This window comes from Fistularia commersonii, chromosome 17, assembly GCF_037954325.1.
Source record: "Fistularia commersonii isolate RoL2024-O1a breed Wild chromosome 17, RoL_Fcom_v1.0, whole genome shotgun sequence".
Classification (NCBI taxonomy): Eukaryota; Metazoa; Chordata; class Actinopteri; order Syngnathiformes; family Fistulariidae; genus Fistularia; species Fistularia commersonii.
This window is the reverse complement of record NC_141300.1, coordinates 9116445-9136800: the sequence shown is the minus strand read 5'-3', so window position 1 is coordinate 9136800 and position 20356 is coordinate 9116445. Positions and strand designations below refer to the sequence as shown.

Sequence of the window (20356 nt, the reverse complement as noted above, 5' to 3'; positions counted from 1 at the left end):
TAAAATCTCTCAAAGCTTGATTTTAAACTATGTTAGAGATTTTTGGTGTGAAATGAGAGCCATGTTCCACACAATGACTTCGTAACACATGATGTGTGAAGTAAAACTGAAAATTGCACAAAAACCTCTTCATGGTGTTATGCTAACCTTTTCAACTCCTGAATTAAGAAAAGGCTGTACTTTTAGTGTTTTAGACATGCCTAACTTCCTGCACTTGTATACATATGTTAATACATTTCTTTTGATACATGTGTATTATTTTGTATTACCTCAGGGTTTTTTCACAACCTCCCTTTTGACCAAACCAGACAACACACGTCTCTTCAGCCTCCAAACTGTCATAAAAAACACTCAATCAGAGGATGGAGGAACTCACAACTGAACTTTACTTTCTAATAGTTCTCAATGCCACAATTATAAATGTTTTAATAATTGTATTTGTTTACTCACCAAACCTCAACACCACTGACATTATCATAGGCACACATTTTGCTGGCCACATCAAACAACCCCCTCTGACTCAGCTTATTGTTGCTCAGACTGTGGAAGAAGACAAAAGTTAGGACAGATAATACATTTAAAGAAAATCAATTACAATTTGTTCAAAGCTCCCTCTTGTTCTATAGTTTTACTGAAAGTACATAAAGTCCATGGAATTACTTGATATTTCACTCATCACCCAAAGTGAAATCAGACCTTTTCAAAACTATAGTCTTACTTCATATATCCAGCAATTTGGAGCTTCGGGAGGGAATCCATCAAACTTTTAACTCCTTTATCTTCAAGTTGGTTTGAAGAGATACTACAGTGAAAGAAAGAGTAGCCATCCATTGACAGAGTTTTTGAATGTGTGTACATGTGAACAAGTGCATATTCTTGTGGCTCATACTCAAAGTAAGACAGCTGAGGACCATGCTGAAGGATGTGAAGAAGTCTCTCAATGTTGTTACTGTTCAGGCTGCAATGAGTAAAACTGTGCACAAATGTAGTAAAACAGACTTGAATGGATTAACATTCAGAGGGAAAAATAAAAGGTAAAAAAACACCAGCTTTGTTCTTTATTCAGAACTCTTAATTAGTGCTGCTTCATACATATCCGTCAGGCATGGATGAACTTTGCTTCAATAGTTCAATATTCTCTCTCCCTTTGCTTTATCTTAGCCTTCTTTCAGAACTTGAGGGATACCAGGGTTCTACTGGACTTCTGTGCAAATCACAGACTGTCTATAGCAAACACTATGTTCAGGCATAAGACCGGGGGAAAACCCTGGATACACTGGACAGACTATTTTTCTCAGCTGGCCTGTGAATGCCCTGTGGATTCCCCTGGAAGAGTTTGACAAAGTAGCCAGGACAAGAGTAGGTCAGGGCATGGAGATTTTCAATGCTATTCAAATTTTACCAAAAATTAATACATTGCCAATCAAAGGTTTGGCAGTAAACGATCACAGGAACGATCACTGATTAGAACACATGCCCAGTGTAGTGAAAAGCCGGTTTAGCTGATGGTCATGAATTTCTGCCATATGGACATTGGTAAACATTGTAATTCCAGATTTGGCAGCTAACTAGTTAAACAAGCACCATTTACCTACTGCAAACTGTTATTTTACCTCAGAGTAAAATAGAATTTCAATAAAAACATTTTTGATTTTGCACCATCAAAAAAAAAAAAAAAAAAAAAAATCAACCCCCATTTAATTAAAACATCTTTCTTACTTGAGTCTCTGCAGTAATACATTCACTTTGTTGGTTGGTGTCTCCATAGCCTCATCTTTCAGTGTGCTGTAAGAAAAACTGACAACACAGTTATATTAAGTACTGACTGTTGGTCATCTGTGACAAGAACATTTTCATGAATTCACAAGAGCGAAACTTACTCTAACTCCAAATGGCAGTGACATGGGACCAAAGTTTGACACAGCATCATTATTTCAGAGGGCAGGAGGCTGCTATAGTTTACCCTTAAACATGAACAAAGAGATTTTTATTTAGTGTTCTTACTCTTGTGGAGGTTAGAAAACATGTCATATGTATTTTACTAAACTTTCCATCTTTACCTAAATATCTTTAGCTGCAGTGTGTTGTCACTGAAATGAATAAACAGTTCATTTCCATTAAATGAAAATGTAAACAAAATAGTACTGTCCAGTAATATATTATCAGACAAAAATATTCTACCTTTTGTTTGGGCAGAACTTTAGGATCACCTGGTCCCTGCCTCTGTCACTATAAAAACCAAATCACATGTCTCATCAAATGTTTCATTGCTTTTTATATGACCAAGATAAAAGTGCAGAGTCTGCTTTCTGCTTCCATAATTCAACATAACTCGATTTCCATTTGAAAAACAATTCCATTTTCAAATTTCAAACACAAGGAGTACCTGATATCAATTTGTGTTAAGCTGCTATGGTTACACAAAGCCCCAGCCAGCATCAGTACTCCTTCCATGCTGATGTCATTCCGACTGACACTGAACACCAGTATAAACACAACAAGTTATGGGTTAATACTTGGAACTTGTTTAGCAACAATATAATATGCAGCTATGCAAATACTCCCTTGCAACAAGTAAAACAAACACACACAAAGGGAGAAACTAGTTTGCCAAGGCTTTTGTTTTCAGATATTTTAAAACTGATCCAAATAACATCTTATCGAGACAATTTAACGATGAGTATAACTGGAAAACAATGTCACATAACCCTCAAAGCAATACTTCCTGCAGCAGGTGGATGCCAGCAATATTCTTTCTGAAGTGAAATTAAAAGTACTTGACAACACACAAAATGAAAACTTCTAAACTGATATTTTCTTTTTATCCTGTATAAAAATATATCTATGTAAATGTAAAATATAAAAAAAAACCTCTTCAATTATTTGGAATACAACCAGAAATACAGTTACAGTTTTAACCATTATACTATGCACATGTATAGGAGTAAAGCATAGATAAGATAAGATAAGATAAGATAAGATAAGATCCAAGTAAGTATATCTTACTTAATCTCTTCAATTCTGGAGAGTTCTTTCAGGAAAGTCAACAGTTTCATCAGTCCTTTGTTTTCCAACGTATTATTGGACAGACTGAAAGGTGATACAGTGAGATTAAAATGATGAAAAAACTAAATAAACCACTTAAGCAACCCTATATTCAAAAATATTTGGGTAAAGAACATCAGGTTGTGCACACAGCACAATCACTTTGAACAACATCTGGGTTTACCCTGCAGAATACCAGATGCCCATGCAATTACAGACTCCTATGACTGGGTAAAAATCACCTTCTTAAGAAAACTTAGATAATAGTATATATTGATCACATCAATAGTAATTATACTTTATTAAATATGAAAAAAAGCAAGGCAAATATAAGCTTAAAATAGAAGTCTGCATAAAGAATTACAGTTATCACTTATATAATTGTCACGTTCAAACACTTTTAGTAGAGTGGTAAATGAATGAAATGAAATGTGTGTTTTCTGATCCATGATTTTTGTATGAAACTTACTCTAGCACTCTGATATCAGAGGGTGTTGTTAAACTACTCCACACTCGATCCATGTCAGCAGGCAGCAGATCACAGCAGTTGACACTTGACAAAATCAGAATGTTCATGAAAACTCCCATCATTCTTAAAATTAATGTCAAATACCTATATGCCACAATTTGTATTACTGTAGTCTCATTCAAATGAAGACAAATGAATCAAAAATACTTCAACCACAGTGACTTCATGTGCAAATACACAATCGTTCTCTTCTAAATTCTACAACTATTAGAATAGCATTTAATACCAGAGAATCTTTGACAATTCACTTCCAGGCTGTTGTCTATCTTCACTGAACATTATTGATACCTCAGCAGGACTTTGTAGTCTGAAATACACAGAAACATAAAGTTACACTTTGGTAAAACAGATTGCATTAGACAAAAAAATGATGCAAACATTAATTACTTCCAATACGTTACAGGTATGTCTTACCTGACATGAAGCTCCTTCACAGAAGGGCACTTTGAAAGAAGTGCCGTCAGTATCAGTAAGTGCTCCACTGCAAAGCAGCATTTGTTCATGCTGAAATAAAACAACTGAAAATAAATAAACTTAAGGAATCTATTTTCATCTACTCTTGAAACCCCAAAACAGATGTTAAGTACAAGTAACTTTCATGCAAAAGAAAACAAAAGTTTGAAGTTTGAAAAGATGAAGTTTTACATCAGTATTGCACCCTAAAAATATTAGTACTCTTAGTAATAGAGAGTAGAATAGATCAGTAAGAAACTGTATTGTCTTACATTATTTGTTTGTTGATTCTTAATTTGGGAAAAAAATTGGTCAGTGTCCTCAAAGTTTTGAAATCCCACTCGCTTCCAGACAGACTGCAAAAACACACATGCACAGTCATCAGATGCCCATAAACATTCTGTGCTATTGTTGCTAGTGGTTAGAACACATTTAATGAAAATTGATGACAAACATCCTTTGCAGTCAAGAAAAACATTTAAGTCCATCAAAACCCCTGCGTTTTTCCAAAAATTAGTCACATGAAAATTAATTACATTATTTTGTAGCATCTTTACAAAACTGTCACCGCATTAGTATTTCCACATGTAAACTACTTTCACTCAGATTTGCATCTTTGGGACTTTTTCTTAACAATTTGACAGCTCTTCAAAAACAAGACAACAAAAATGGGTGTTGGATTAGGAAACCAGGTCAAATGTTAAAATCATTTGCCAACAACGCACATCACATGATATAGTATTAAATACAACATGTTATATTTATTTTTAATATTTGAAATATTTTACGAAATGTGTGTATTGTTACTTACTCTAGGACTGACAGTACAGAGCACTGTGCCAATGATTTCACAAGTCTTTCTAAATCAAGCAATGTCCATTTTTGGTTCAACAAGCTGGAAGAAAATTATGTCATATGATTATTAATTAATCAAAGAAAAAAAGGCTGACAGCACAGGATACCATGGTTTATTGTTTTACCTCACTGATTCGTCCAAATTCCTTTTTGGAGCCAAAGGAAAGAAAATTCACATGAGTACACTATTCTTGAAGATCATTTTAAACAGTATGATTTCTGTTGATTCATATCTTAAAAAACTTACTTGTTGTCACACCTTTCATGGAAAGATAGTCTCAGTTCTCGGTTTCCACTGTAAAAAAATCTTGTTGTTTACATGTTTGACAACTTTTGAAGACCCCCATTTACAAGATACATGATAAATATATGATATATGATAAATATATGCCCCGGTGTGGTGCAGGAGGTAGAGCAATTGTCTTTGAAACCGATCGTTCCCTGTTTGATTCACTGCCCCTCTGAGTGTGTTGAACCCCTTACTTCTCCCCTAGTGCTGACGGGCAGTAGCCAACTGCTCATGGTTCATCCATGATGTGGAGAACAAACTTCTCCACAAAGGATTGATAAAATAATCAAATTACTTATTGAAGAAAATATTGTTTCTACAAAGCTAATAACTGATTAATAACTGAAAAAAAAAGTTAAAAAAACAGAAATGCTTGTGGTATCTCCTGAGAGGACGTATTTATGGAATTAGTTTCTGGGCTCTTTCCAAAGTCATCAAAATAAGGAAACACTGTGAGAGGGTCGCGCTGTAATTCCACACAAAATAGTTCATGTGAATTCATCAAAAATTAATGTTTAGCATCTAGAGAAAAATACATGCTATTTTGTGTTGGGAGGTTGTAGTAACATTATCTATGCTGTGGGCTTTTGGGTGGATGAGTGTTTTGATACCCTTTTTTAAGAATTTTTTTGCTTAACTGCAGTATCACAGATGTGTGTTAAAATCTAACCAGTGTGAGCCAGCATAACAAGTCATTTTTGACTTCTAAGGATCTGGACATTGACAAGGGTTACTTTCACACAGGAAGTGATTTCAAGCTGCATTTCCTTTGTGTTTGTTTGTGTGTTTGTTTGTGTGTTTGTGGTCTTACTCCACATGAATATGCTGAATGTTGTATGAAGACATGTTGTTGATGAGATGGTAAACAGTCATTAGAGATGTCTTGTTTCCACCCAACCTGTAAAGTATTCATACACACACAGGCATGCATGCATGAGCGCACACAAATGGGAAATGAACAATAATAACATAACATCAACTTAGAATGAAAAGAAAACAGAAACTAACTTTACAGAGAGCAGTCGTGGCAGCCTGGTAAAGACTTCGGTTATATGTTTGATTCCTTTGTCTCGCATGTTGTTACTAGTCAAGCTACAAAAACAAAGACTAATCTTTAGAATGAACTCCTATTTCAAATGCAGAGATGCCAAACACGTAAGTGCAAACAAATGTGATAAACTGATATTTAGAAATCATATTGAACAAACAAACAATTAGGAAAATGTACTTGATTTCCGTGATGTCTGAACAATTCTGTAAAGCAGAAGCCAAAATGGCAGCCCCAGAGGCTGACAGAGAGCTACCACAAAACCTTCAGAGAAAAAAAATTATGTTAGTAAGTGATGTTATATCTATTAGACAATAAATGGAGTGGACACATGTACAATTGAGAAAGCTGGATTGGCACAATGCACACATTTTGATAACGATTATGGTGGGCACGTGTATGCACTACATCCCACCCAGCAGTTGGTGGTAAAAATCAAAGGCATTTCATTTCAGGCTCTCTAGCTACTTGTACCTCTCACTTGTTCCTTCAAGGCATATAGTGACAGAGTAGAAGCTAAAGATACTCAATAGTTCTAAAGTCAAAGACACAACCGTCTCCTTGTGCTTGGTAATCCGGGATATCAATTAGATTGAAACACAGGTTTAATATGTAGAAGGCTAAAGTCATTGCAATACCAATGAGCTGATAATAAAGCAAGAGAAGATGAAAAGAAAAAAAATCTAGACTTACTCAAGTTTTCTCAGTTTTTTAAACAGGGGCAAAATCGGGGCCAAATACTTCATAAACTTGTCATTACATTTTCGGTTGCGGAAACTGAAAAAAGAAGATTGCGGCATTCATATCAACTTGCTCCTAAATTCATCCTGATGACATGACAATGAGAATGTAATTGAAATGAATACAGATCTACTTTTTCTTAGATGTTGTTGTCTCAACTGTTGGGATCTTCATACTACAGATTAAAATCATTTAAATCATACATTGCAAAGTGCCAAAACACAAAGGCTTATCTTGCTTTGAATATGTACACCAGTCCCACTGTGGATGATATAATTTTTTTTTTCAGAATTGAATCCCAAGATATTACCACATATTTCAGTAAAATTATGAAAAAACAATCTGCACACACACAAAAAAACAGGGAAATAAAAATAGAAAAAAGGTAAATCTGTATCTTGACACAGAAACAGGGCATTAATAGAATTTCTAACATTAGAAGAAATACGAAGGTAATAAGTCAAAGTAACAAATGGCTATATAAGACTAGTTGTTTGTATTCCTAGTGTCAGTAAATTTAGGAGACAGTCACATTAAATTGTGTTTGAGGAGTTTCTTTGTCCAAATTCCAAATCCAAAATTTTATTGTAAACATATTCTGTTGTAATCCAATAGTAATATATTTGAAGTAGAGATGCTACAGTGCGCTTGAGTCTACCTGTTAAATCACAAAATTACATGATGGATTTTTTCCAATAAAGTTTCATAATATTCACATGCTTATTTAAATAATAACAGAACAGAGCTATCTGTAAGCCTTTTTCCTTTCAGGCAAGACATTAGTTACTTCACATATGGATCACTGTCATGGGCGAATTGTGAGTGACCGAAAACCATAGGAGACAATCTTATAACCTTGCTACATCAATAACGTACACTTCTCTTAATCTTAGGAGTAGGTCAGGGCTCTCTTCTATCCTTTAAATTAACTAGTCCTATGTGAGTAAATGATAAAGGTCAAAGGGCCCTGAACAAAAAAAAAACAATGTGAAGATATTCTTAATTTAATTTTCAAATTGACATTCTCTTATGTCATTCACAAGTCTCTGTCCCTTATGGTAAGTAATAAATGAAAATGATTTGGTTTAAAGACAACCATAAGGACACAAAGGTGAAGGAAAAGCTCATCAGATATGCTAAAATGTCAAAGGCAAGCGGCAGCGGCTCTTTCCAGAGCCAAATTAACAGCCATTGATACCATTCAACATGTTCAGAAGGCCATGTCATATTAATGACAGCTCAACACAATCAACTTAGTCATCTAAATGCATTACAGTAGCAGTTTTCAGCAGTTGCCTCGATTTCACGCCATGCTTTGAGCCATAAGTATAGTACATCAAATGCCTTGTAGATGTTCTATCTTTACCAAAGTACCATGCACAAGATAGCGCTTGTACTCCTTTATATGAGTTTTAGTAATAAATGTAATGTATTCTGTTGATCTTAAAGGTCATTTTGGCGCTGTGGTAGATATGGAGAAATTAATGTATGGCATATGATTTCACAAGTATGTGATGATTGTACACCCACCTGAGGCTATGAATGTTATGGCAATTGGGAAGAAGATTTAAACACTCTCTGTCCATCGTGCATGCTCCGAAACTTAAACCAAAGGAATTATTTCCAACTGCTTGTGCTACAAAAGCCAATGCAATTATATCCTTTGGTAAAAGCGTAATGTTGTACAGCTCAAGTGTTGATCTTGTACCCACAATATGGCTGGCTAATTTGTGGTCTTGGCTCTCCTGAACACAATGGCAAAGCTTCAGTATCTGTGTAGATGATAGGCATTGTGAGTTGGTTGCGTGGACTGAAGTTCAAAATTAAAATGAAAATACCATCAGAATTAAAAGTTGAGCTGGGACACAAAATGTCATGTGAGTTATCTCTGTTTATCATGAGTCACTTGAATTCATCCTACCTTTGGTCCAGTCAGGGCGGTACTTTGGCAAAGGCCTTTTAACTGTTTCAGAAAGAGATCTTGTCGACGTGACACCCAAAGTTGATTTTCATAACCAGGAGAAATACTGGCTAACTGAATGAGTAAAGAAGTGCAATGAGCGGATGCCAGACCGCATACATACAACTGGACAGAGTCACTAAAGACGGTTTTCTGCTCCAACTTGGTTGTCCAGCGTGTTGTTAGAGTGAACCTAAGGAGAATAAGGAAAAGTCAAAATTTTATTCTGATTAATTCTTATGAAATTATATTACCGTACACATTTTTGAAATTCTTTCAACACCCACAAGGTAACAATTATCCCTAAACAAATGTAGATAACTAAAGTAGATGGTGTCGCTTAAGATTGAAGAAAATATTTTCTGGCTTTAAATTATAGACAAAAGCAAATGACACATAGGTGATTGACTTTTCTGTGTTCCTGCTGTCTTTATTTGTCCCTGCTTCGAAGTCTCAGTGTGTGTGTGTGCGTGTATATCTATACGCACACACACACACATATATACAGTATACACACACACACACACACACACACACACACACACACACGCACAAACACACACACACACAAGGACGATTACTGAGCGAGAGTAATTGCCCTGCCCTTGTGCTATCCTCAACTGACACTGACATCAAGACCCTCACTCCTCTGATAGGACCATCTGCCTTGTGACTGCATCTGCACATTTCTTGATTCCTTTTTTGGATGAAGGGCAAACATGTCTCACAGTGCACTCAAATTACACAGCTCATCTTGCTTTCCTGATTAGGTTATTGCCACAATGCAGTGTGACTTGACACAGCATGTTTCACAGCACTGTTTTTGTTGTGCCACTATTTAAGCAATTTAAAAATAGCTTGTTATACAGTAGCTGATTAGTTTTAGACCAACACAATGTGAAAATTGTTTCAAGTGGGCAACAGTGACAATATTTTTTCACCTCTTATTACGCTAGAATAGTCAGTTAGGCGTTTTCTCCTGAGGCAAGATTAATTAATAACCTTATTTAAAAATAATGACAGCCTCTTCTGTTACTATGCAGTTTTGTTTAACATGGTCCATCACCTCTGTTTAAGCTGGATGTCTTTGATATCCTTGCTGATCATGACATGGAGCGAGGCCATGAATTCCTGTAGAGACTGATGGACAAAAGAGTAGGCAATGACAACCTTTCCATTCCCCAGCTTGAGTTCCACCTGGCAGAAAAACACAAAAAATACATTGGCTTTGTTTTCTTATCGGTTTAATTTCTGCCTATACAGAATTGCATTGAGCTGTTTAAAATCAAATCCCATCCTTTTAAGTCCACCATCCGTCAAAATGATTAGTAGTGATGTAACATTTAGAAAATGGAATATATGACTGAATTATTTTGCAGTCCAGTGGGATATACACCAATAAATGTGCACCCTATTTGATTTCTCAATTGACGAGAATTTGGCTCCATCAGTCTGTGATCTCCAGCTCTCGCTGGAGTGGTTCGCAACCGAAACCGCCAGCATCACCGAGGATCAGCACCTCCAAATCTGAGACCATGGTTCTCAGCTAGAAACAGGTGGAGTTCCCCTTTGAGTCGGGGATGAGCTCCTTCCGCAAGTGGAGGGGTTCAAGTATCCTGGGGTCTTGTTAACAAGTGGTAGAAGGATGGAGCGCACGATAGACAGGTCAGCAGTGATGCAGACTCCGCACTGGTTCGGAGCTGAGCCGAAAGGTGAAGCTCTCAATTTACCGGCCAATTTACAGTACGACCCTCACTTGTGGTTATGCGCTTCAAGTAGTTACCAAAAAAGCAAACCAAGCAGCCAAAATGACTTTACTCCGCAGTAGAAGATGGATGGATGGAATTTTACAAAAATAGACAAACTATTGTAGTATTTAAGCTGATGTATCAAATTCCTAGAAAATTGCATGCAGTTGCCCATGCAAAACTGTTTTTTCCCACAATGTTGAATATATAAAAAAATAAATCACTTGATTGTCGAACACGATTTTTAAGGATGAGTGGAAAAAAACATGGAAGACACCATAGGAAACTAATAAAGAACACAGCTAGAAGGTACACAGAAAACACATACACACAAAGTACTTAAAGTCATTAGTACAATTTCTGACCTCTGAAAAAAGCCCTATCCTGACAGAAAAGGCCAAAACATCAGGATGAATGTCTCCTTCCGGGAACAGAAGCTTGTGTTCTTCCAAACCTCGCCAGGCTAGTCGACTCAGTTCGCACACCTCAGACTGATACTTGCCCAGCATGGTCAGTAAATTGCTACACAAGAAATACAAGAATTACAAGATAAATGGAAAAAAAATCATATCTACAGAGATTATAAATTAAGTAAATAAACCATGTGCTCCGGTAGTAGTAAATCAACATAATCAGCTAATCACAATAAGGGATACTAATATATTGATCAATAAGTGTTGTACATGGTGCTTACCTTTGTGAGAGATTTCCTGAATTTATTTTGGCCGTATTTCCAGAATCATGGTCACGGCACAGAAATGCAGCAAGCAGACAGAGGTAGACCTGTGTAACTGTGGAGGGTAACTTAGCAGTCTCCATCCCTTTCCCTTCTCTTATTCCTTCTGGATTCTTTGGTTCTTTTACATCATTTTCAGTTATTTGCGCTTTTGTGTCATTTTCACTTTGTTTCCCTTCATCTCTGGATTTAACTTTTGCCACTTTATCATCCAGCAATAGATACTCCACACAGATGCAGCAGATGTTGCAGAGTGCAGGGTTGGATGACATTGCCACAAGGTGTTGATTAGAAAGAAGCAGATCAGCTGCTTGTCGCCCATTTCCTGAATGACCATTTGAGTGGGGACAAATATATTTTTGTAAGTATTTGTCAATACAGTCAATAGCCAAATTCAAATTTCTTTTTCATATTGGTCTAGTTGGATAATATATGCAACAAGTATTTTCAAAAGTGATTCTAAAGAAATATTTCTAATTAGAAGCACACAATTGGGTATGTTACAAATAAAATGTCAAAACTCTGCAAGTGCTGATAGACAAGTAAATATAGGTTTGCTTGGAAACACATTAAAGCTGTTTAAGAACAAGCAGCAGCTAAACCTTCTGTCATCTTTATCATAGAAAAAAAGTATATAATACAAATACTATGTTCTGCACAACATGTTCAGTCAGCCAAATACCTACACTTTGACTGAGATTATATTGAAACATTCCATCCAGCTATATCTCCTCTCTGTTTGGGAAAAATAATCACAGTAACACAAAAAACATAAAAATATAAATGTTCACCTTTTCCTTGAAAGAAGTTTTCAACATAGTTCTTGATCTCATGGCGGTCCCATCCTTGTAGCAGCCCCTGTTGATCCGAGATTCCTTCCAAATCACCTTTATCTCGTTCTCGACAAGTGACAATCACGGTACATCCTGGTAGAAGTTGACGATATAACAATCCCGAGATAAGATCCGCAACTGGCAAAGATTCATCAGGGTCCATCACTTCTTTTAGACTGGCTTTATTGGTGAGCTTGCAGTTAAATTCATCGTAGCCATCCAGTACCCAGCAGATTAGCTCTGGACTGGAAATGATGAAATCCAAAATGGCTCCTCGCTTTAAAACATCAAGTTACAAAACAGTAATGCATTAGTGCACCTTTATGAATTAAATAAAGGATATGCTATATTTGCCATCTGTATTGAAAATCATTTGATTGTGCTTTGCGTCTTACATACCGTTTCATCATTCTCTCCACCTAGTGGAAGATGGTGTTGAAAAAGCAACTCAAACAGAGAAAGAGGTTTGGTCAGTAGGCGGAGCTGACGAAACTCCAACAGGATAAACAGGTAAGATGAAGGGATGGGGCCCTTGATAATACGATTGTGTTATGAAAACAGAGAAGGAAAGAGAAAGAGGCAAATTAGACACAAACTTTGAGGAAAAAAAAAAAATCAATACGAGACAACAGTTTTGCCTTAACTAGCTTTGCCAAATGATTCAATTTATTACAGGAATTTTAAGCTGTGGAAATGTTCTGCAACTGCTTATTTTCTGCTTATTAAGAAGGCATTTTCAGATAGGGAGGTTTTCAAAGAAGCAATGATGATAATTGCAAAAACTGTGCTTAAAGACAAGAAATATGGAGCCATGTGTGTCATTCATTTCCGATCCTTTCATGATTGTGGACACAACATGCATTGCTGAGCAACTAAGTTCAACATTCAGCTTGGATGCTGGACAGGTGGGAATCAAAATTTTAACATTGCAAAATGGCATCAACCTCAAAGCCTATCAGGCTACACCAAACTTTTGGTGCCTTGTTGACACAGAAAGTATACTGGTGTATCCACAGCAGTACTATGAAGGCTACCAGCCTGTTTGGTTCAACTTATCTTTGTGAATCAGCCTTTTCAGACATTAACTTCAAGACCAAACACAGAACACCCCTCACTAATGCACATCGTCAAGACTCATACAGAGTTGCAGTGTCAAGTTATAGCCCGGACTACAATAACAGTGGTAAATAGCATGCAATGCCAGGCTTCGCATTGACAGGCAAAGAAATTGATACAAGATGTCCTAAGTGACAACATGGTAGTTGAAGTCAGTTATTGAAAAATCATGTCAAATGTGTTTGTTAAATGTAATGTGTGATAATTTTGTTAAAAATGCTGTAGATATGATGATACATTCAGTAAAATCAGAAAGATTTTTGTATGTTACATAATTGAAAATCTGTACAAACGTGGTGCAATGTAGTGCATGAATTGTTAAAAATTGTTAGTGGCAAGTGAAAATGTTGTAGAAGTGATCATTTGAAAATGTAAATACTTGCAGAGATTCATCGAAATAAAGTGTTCCATACTGATATTTATCTGTCTCCTACCTTGTTAAATCACTGTTGATAATTATTGTAAGAAATCTTTAACATGATCAGTGTCAACACATAGATGAATTTCAATAATTATTAATAATAACATATAATTAAAGGTAAACTGAGCAAATTTGTTAATTCAGACGTATGTATCAAATTGGTAGCGCTTTGCGTTAATCGGTACCCATGAAGTAGCCCTGAATTCCAAAATGGTAGGTGACCCCTGCTTAAGAGGAAGAGCTTGTTCCCCAGAACTGTGTCCTTACTGATCTCTTGCTGACCCCTCAACACCAGTTTACACCCCCACCTCCTCCTTCCTCCCCCATCAAAGACTGTGCTCTGCTACCACTACACTACTGAAGTATGCTGCACACACGTACCCCCCCACAATACTACACTAGTTTAGAATCCCTTGGCAGCTACTGTCCATATTGATTTGTTTTTCCACCTGTAAATTATGTCCATAATTCCGGTCTATAATCTGGCATAGTCAAGGCACATATCCATCTGTATGATATTTTCATAGTACCCTATCTTTAAATCACTTGTAAAGTATTGATATAGTATATCATGCATATACTGTTAATTTATTAATTATACCTGCACCTTCTGGTTTTCTGCACTTATGGTTAGAGGCTAAACTGCATTTCATTGCCCTGTACTTGTACATGTGTAATGCAAATAAATTTGAATCTAATCTAATCTGCACAGTAAAGGAAATGTTTCCCTTTACAATTAAATTTTGACTTTGTTGTCCACAGTAAAGCCAGATAGTTTGATAGAAATGTGTACGTTTGTTAAGACAACAATAAACAATAGAATGATGAGGTACAAATTGGGAATGTACAATTGAAATGTAAAAAATTAATATTATCTGGATGTGCAAGTTGAGAAAGGGCAAACTGACATGCAAACAGTCAACTTTAGCTGTGAGTGTCCTAATTCACAAAGTGCAGGTTGGATGTAAGCAGTTAAGTAAACAGTTAAGTAAAGCAGGTGAACAATCAGGTGCATCCGACTAGGTAAGGGTTAGTCAATGTTGAGTCAACAAAACCTGACCTCAGGTACACACAGAAGGGATGGGGCCCTTGATAATACGATTGTGTTATGAAAACAGAGAAGGAAAGAGAAAGAGGCAAATTAGACACAAACTTTGAGGAAAAAAAAAAAATCAATACGAGACAACAGTTTTGCCTTAACTAGCTTTGCCAAATGATTCAATTTATTACAGGAATTTTAAGCTGTGGAAATGTTCTGCAACTGCTTATTTTCTGCTTATTAAGAAGGCATTTTCAGATATCACCCCAAAAACCAACACAAATTAATTTATATAATATTTAACGATATGAACTTACAAGGCCACGTGCCCAAAGCTGTCCTAAATAAGACATGAGTAGGGATTTTCCTGATCCAGACTGGCCAAGGAGAACAGTTAGCTGCCCAGTGCATCCCTGGAGGAACTTCTCTAAAGTGACTCGTGTTTCCATGAATCCATAATCAGAATCTGTGTTTTGTGGAAAACGTAGAAAACAGAACAAAGGATGTATAATCATGTATTTGTGGGAATGTTTTTTCTCAATATCTGCAAAGACAATCCAAATAAGAAGGCATTTAGTGGCTTTGCAGATTGGGAAAAAACAGCAACCTCTCTCAATCAGGTATATTAGGAAATGTATGAATAACAAGCAGTATGACTATATTTGATCATTTTTTGAAACCCAAAATTTCGTAATTCTGATGAAATTTAAAGAGATGAAAGCCAGGAGTGGATCTGTAGAAAGTGAGAGCTCCTTGTCTCAAATGTCAGAGTTGGAACATATCTATCTGATCTGATCTACCACTTATATGACTCATTCTAGAATTAATATGGTTATACTTTTGATTTTAAGCTAGCATTTTGAAAGTTCAAAATTATTTTCAGAGTCACTTTAATGTTGTAATATTGTTTCTTGATTTGCATGAACATAAGAAGACTAGAGGAAATTATCCTCGTCATGTAAGTTCTAGTTTTTGTCTAGTTTTAAAGCAAAGAGTTACTCAACACATTTGGATCACACTGGCTTGTTTTGGCCTATAAATCATTCAATTACCAAAATGTGATTAGTGGCCTTTTTTGGGTGACGGAAAAAGTGTTCTCATTGTGAAAGTTATATTCACCATATGGTTGGCTTCCCCTTTCTGCTGATGCAGGGGTCTGATCGGGTTTTTCCCTGTGTCTGCTTGAAGTATGTAGCTTGACCCAGACATTCTCCAGGTGGACCTCTGTCACCAGACATTTTGTCAGTTGCTCCCACCTCTTCAGCAGTAAGTTCATCACTGCAGCAATGTATTGTCCCAAGTAATCTGTAGCTAAGGAAATCTAGATCAGTCTACATTCTCCATAATTATTTTACACTATAATTCATGACATACATGACACAAAATTTCGCAGAAAATGGCAGTTGTGATGATCATGTGCAACAAGTTGCAAACTGTAAATTGCATTCAATATATTCAAATTTTCTGCCATCACAAATAAAATAATGACTGAAGAAAAAGAAATGAACAGTAGCTTGTGAAAATCTCTTCTGTAACAGCAGTATTTTTAAATACAGACTTGGAGGGATTTTTTGATAGCACTACTTCCATGTTAGAAACAGTTTGTCATTCAATAAAGTTATTAAAACATCAGGTTTAGCATTTGTGATTGGAAGGATGATGGCTTTATTACTGCAGTAAACACATGCTGTGGAATGAATACATAGCATTCCTTTTAAATGGCTTTGCAAACAAGGCCTGCAGTTTAATGGCCATGTCTTGGCATTGCTAGCAGCTACATAAACCACTGCTACTGAAAATTTGCAGCACAAAAAAAAAAGTACAATCAGAGCAGCCTGAATCTTTCACCTTCCGCAGCTCAAATTATAAAACAATGAGATTTAAAAAAAAACGAAATAATGTTACCTTCAGCTTCATTTTCTATTATTTGTTTTTCATTTTTTAATAACTGAATTTAATATAGGCCACAAAATAATAAAAAACAAAATTTTAAGTTTAGACAAATTCTTTTTTTTTGAAACATCATACACCATAAGTGTTGAATAGCAACAGCAGAAGAATGTTTTACCAATCTTTCGCCGCTTGATGAGCTGTTGCTCTGAAGAGGGTGATAAGGACTTCTCCTCCGGAATACTGACACTGGAAATTACAGAAGCATCTACAAAGAAAAATACACATAAGACATATGTGTATATGCTGCAGGGGTACAAGGGGTAGGGGTACATAAGAATCGCATACAAATACAGATACAGTGTAATCATGCTTGAGTTATTCTATTAACACAGAATGTGATAATACATGTCTTTCCCCCTTCTTAAAAGTCATATATTTCAAGTTAAACTGCAAAAGAATCAAAAGTGGGCCTTGGAAAACATATAAAAAGCCTACAAAGAAGGAGTGATTTATCAGTGGTCAGTAAATGACCTTTACTTATTTAGCACTTTCATCACCTTGCTGTTTCAAACTGCTTTAAACTGGATTACATTCAACCATTCACACCCCTTCACATACTCAAAGCAAATTGGATGGCAGAAGTTCATTTGTTCAGTGTAGCACTGATTGCAGTTGAAAATAAAGTTAAAAAAATATTCTGTCAGTGTTCAATGTAACAGAACCATCTAACCACAAGGAAAGTTAAGATAGATATGGCGCTTATTTTAACAACCAATTGAACATAAAAAGGCTTCAGGTGAATAAATATATAAACAAAATAAAAACACATAGTATTGTAATACACATAGTATCTTGAAACAAACTATCAACACCCCAAGACACATTATGAAACACTGAAAATATATTCACACGTCATCGGAGATTTGCATTTAAAAAGTACTGTGGTGATTGAAGAACATAAACATACAGATATACCAAATTACATGTATATAAACATACAGATGAGAATTAAAGATCAGATAAATGTTATTTACCAGACTTTACTCTGGACAATTCTTCTGTGGTTGGAGAAGGCAAATCATCAACTGGGAGCAGAAACAAAAACAGCAAAGGGACAGATATTAGCCACGCTAGAATAAATGATAGTATGACTTGCAGGGTTTTTAGTAAGATACAGATGAGTAGTAAGAATCAAATAAATATTACGAACCAGTTTTTACTATGGACAATTCTTCAGTGGTTGGAAAGGGCAATGCATCGATTGATAGCAGAGACAACAACACAGGGACAGATATTAACTACACTAGGAAAAGACAGTTTGGCTTGAATGACTAATAGTGAGATACTGATGAGAAGTAAAGATCCAATAACTGTTATTTACCGGGATTTCTAATTGACAGATTTTCTGTGTTTGTCGACAGTGAGCCATCAACTGATAGCAGTGTGCATGAAATGCAAGCAACCGTCAGAGCCTTCAAAACCAAGCTGGTTTTATTTTCAAAGCAAATGTCAGACAATGTTCAAACAAATGTCAGACGTGTCTGATATGTACTGTTAACAAATGTGTGTTTTTTTTTTTTTTATATGTATCGTATCTTGTGCTACCCCGGCCCGTCTGTCAAATTTTGAAAGTCAATGCGGCCCCTGAGCCTAAAAGTTTGCCCACCCCTGTTGTCATCGGTCATCGGTACCAGTGGCAGTCGTTGTTAGCACGGGCCTCAACCGATCTGATATGAGATTATTAGGTTTGATTTGCATGTTTGGTTCAGGCAAAAGTTTTACGCCGGATGCCCTTCTTGACACAAACCTCTGCATTTATCTGGGCTTGGGGAGACACTGGCCTGTGCGCTCCCCGATGCTGGCTCAGGGAGACTCTAGCATGTACCGCTCTGAGGCTGCGGCATGATAAATAAAATGCCTTGCATAAGATATAAACTACCATAACATTTTCAATAACATTAATAGCATTGGTGTCTGTGGAAGTTCTCAGTCATCCAGGTCATGGTGAATGCTTGTCAAAATCCTCTTGTGGTGGCAACTGGACTTAATTTTCTTTACTTGAAGATGTTGAAATGGGGGTGAAAAGTCTTTAAGTGAAGAAAGTCAAGTCTAGTTGTGTGGAGAGCATTGTTTTCTTCACAAAATAAAACAACATATTATCTTTCCAAAAATGTAGAACACGAGGTCATAAATTGTGTTATGTAATTGCTTACTGATTCATTCAGTAAATCACTGACGAACAAATCAAGTTTTTTGAATTCAACTCAACTGTAGTGAAATACACATTACTTCATTCAGATAATATGCAAAAAGTATTCTAAAAATAAACAGTGCAATAAATTAGTGTCCTGTAATTTATTGCTCATGCTTGAAGCCATGTGAAGTAGCAGCCACACATTTACATGGAAACAGGTCATCTCTGACCCATGGTTATCAAAACCCTGAGATTCTGAACACATATAAGACCGCTGTAGATGCTTGGCTCTGCTGTATACAACTCCTGTAACACTTTAGAAGCTGAACTTTCTCCAAACTTTATCTTACAACATGAACAGCCATGTAAATGCACATTTAGATGAAATCAGGTCATTAACAATGTCACTGAATATTTGTAGTGTAATTCCAACAAGCATTTTTTTTCCAGTAAAGATACTGGGAGGAGCTCCTATCCTGGCCGCACCTCTTTCAACAGAAGGTGCTCTTCACAAGTGTTAGCGATGGCCGAAGTGAAAAAAACATTAGTTGTATTTCGATCAGTATGAAACAATAGCACTTTATCTCCTACCCGATTCAGTCAAATTATCCTTTCAATTTTAATCTTATATGTCAGATTTATTTGAAACTAAACAGTAAAGTCTTCTTCTTTTTAAGTATCTGGTTCAATTCATCTGACAGGCAGCTGTACTTCAGACTGCAGCTGTAATGCAGAAATGAACTGTTATGGGTATATACCCTCGAACCAACTACTTGCATCAGTAGTTAGCATTTATAACATAAATTGTACTTACAGGTGTTGTATCCAGCCACTGACATGAGCGCTGACTCCAGATGCATCGGAATGTTCTCACACAGCATACACACTCTTTGAAGAAAACGACTGCAAATTTCAGGTTCGGCCTGACTGAAGTATCGCAACATCATGTTTATGTAATTTGCTGCAGTCCCTGAGTCAGAAAGCTCTCCGATGTCCAAAGTGGCATCTTGGGGCATCATTTCAAGCAACGTCATTAGAATGATGGGATTCTGACCACTGATGATGTGGAATAGCTCTTTGGATTCACGATCCAAGACCAACTTCACGTCATTGTCATCTAGGCCACTCTTCTCATCCATGGTCTGACTCCATCAGGTAAAAGAAAGCATGAGCACATGAAAACCAATAAATTCACCAAAAAAAAAACAAACAAAAAAAAAACCTACACCTAAAAGAGGACTTTGGGGTCCTGCTCAGGTGGTAGTGGTCATCTTGGACTTGAAACTTCCTGGTTGGATTCCCATGCTCCTCCTAGCCTGGCAAAACATTACAGAAGACCCTTGCTTCCTTGGGTGACTGTTCAATGGTTGCCCCCTGCAAATGCTTAATCCAAAGTGGATTCATTTCCAGCAAGTGCAACTGCAGAAAACACCAATAAAATATAATTTCATTAAAC

The 20356-nt window shown here is 36.4% G+C and overlaps 1 protein-coding gene across 1 annotated transcript in view; it reads right to left on the bottom strand.

Moving 5' to 3' along the window:
• The window catches only part of nlrc5 (NLR family, CARD domain containing 5), a 29131-nt gene extending 8880 nt beyond the window's left edge, over positions 1–20251 (bottom strand). The window contains exons 1-33 of the mRNA XM_086163681.1: positions 19715–20251; positions 17741–17791; positions 16882–16971; positions 15933–16124; positions 15131–15279; positions 12637–12768; positions 12196–12514; positions 11363–11729; positions 11034–11190; positions 9987–10117; positions 8882–9113; positions 8491–8732; positions 6913–6996; positions 6400–6483; positions 6180–6263; positions 5983–6069; positions 5130–5177; positions 5008–5028; positions 4839–4922; positions 4300–4383; positions 3989–4078; positions 3801–3881; positions 3515–3598; positions 3007–3090; positions 2387–2476; positions 2182–2229; positions 2061–2090; positions 1881–1964; positions 1720–1797; positions 890–973; positions 719–802; positions 451–540; positions 270–335 (exon numbers count right to left, since the gene is read on the bottom strand). Of these exons, the coding sequence (XP_086019807.1) occupies positions 270–335; positions 451–540; positions 719–802; positions 890–973; positions 1720–1797; positions 1881–1964; positions 2061–2090; positions 2182–2229; positions 2387–2476; positions 3007–3090; positions 3515–3598; positions 3801–3881; positions 3989–4078; positions 4300–4383; positions 4839–4922; positions 5008–5028; positions 5130–5177; positions 5983–6069; positions 6180–6263; positions 6400–6483; positions 6913–6996; positions 8491–8732; positions 8882–9113; positions 9987–10117; positions 11034–11190; positions 11363–11729; positions 12196–12514; positions 12637–12768; positions 15131–15279; positions 15933–16124; positions 16882–16971; positions 17741–17791; positions 19715–20039 (3956 nt within the window). The 5' untranslated portion in view covers positions 20040–20251. The remainder of the gene's footprint in view (positions 1–269; positions 336–450; positions 541–718; positions 803–889; positions 974–1719; positions 1798–1880; positions 1965–2060; positions 2091–2181; positions 2230–2386; positions 2477–3006; positions 3091–3514; positions 3599–3800; positions 3882–3988; positions 4079–4299; positions 4384–4838; positions 4923–5007; positions 5029–5129; positions 5178–5982; positions 6070–6179; positions 6264–6399; positions 6484–6912; positions 6997–8490; positions 8733–8881; positions 9114–9986; positions 10118–11033; positions 11191–11362; positions 11730–12195; positions 12515–12636; positions 12769–15130; positions 15280–15932; positions 16125–16881; positions 16972–17740; positions 17792–19714) is intronic.
• Between the last annotated feature and the right edge of the window lie 105 nt (positions 20252–20356).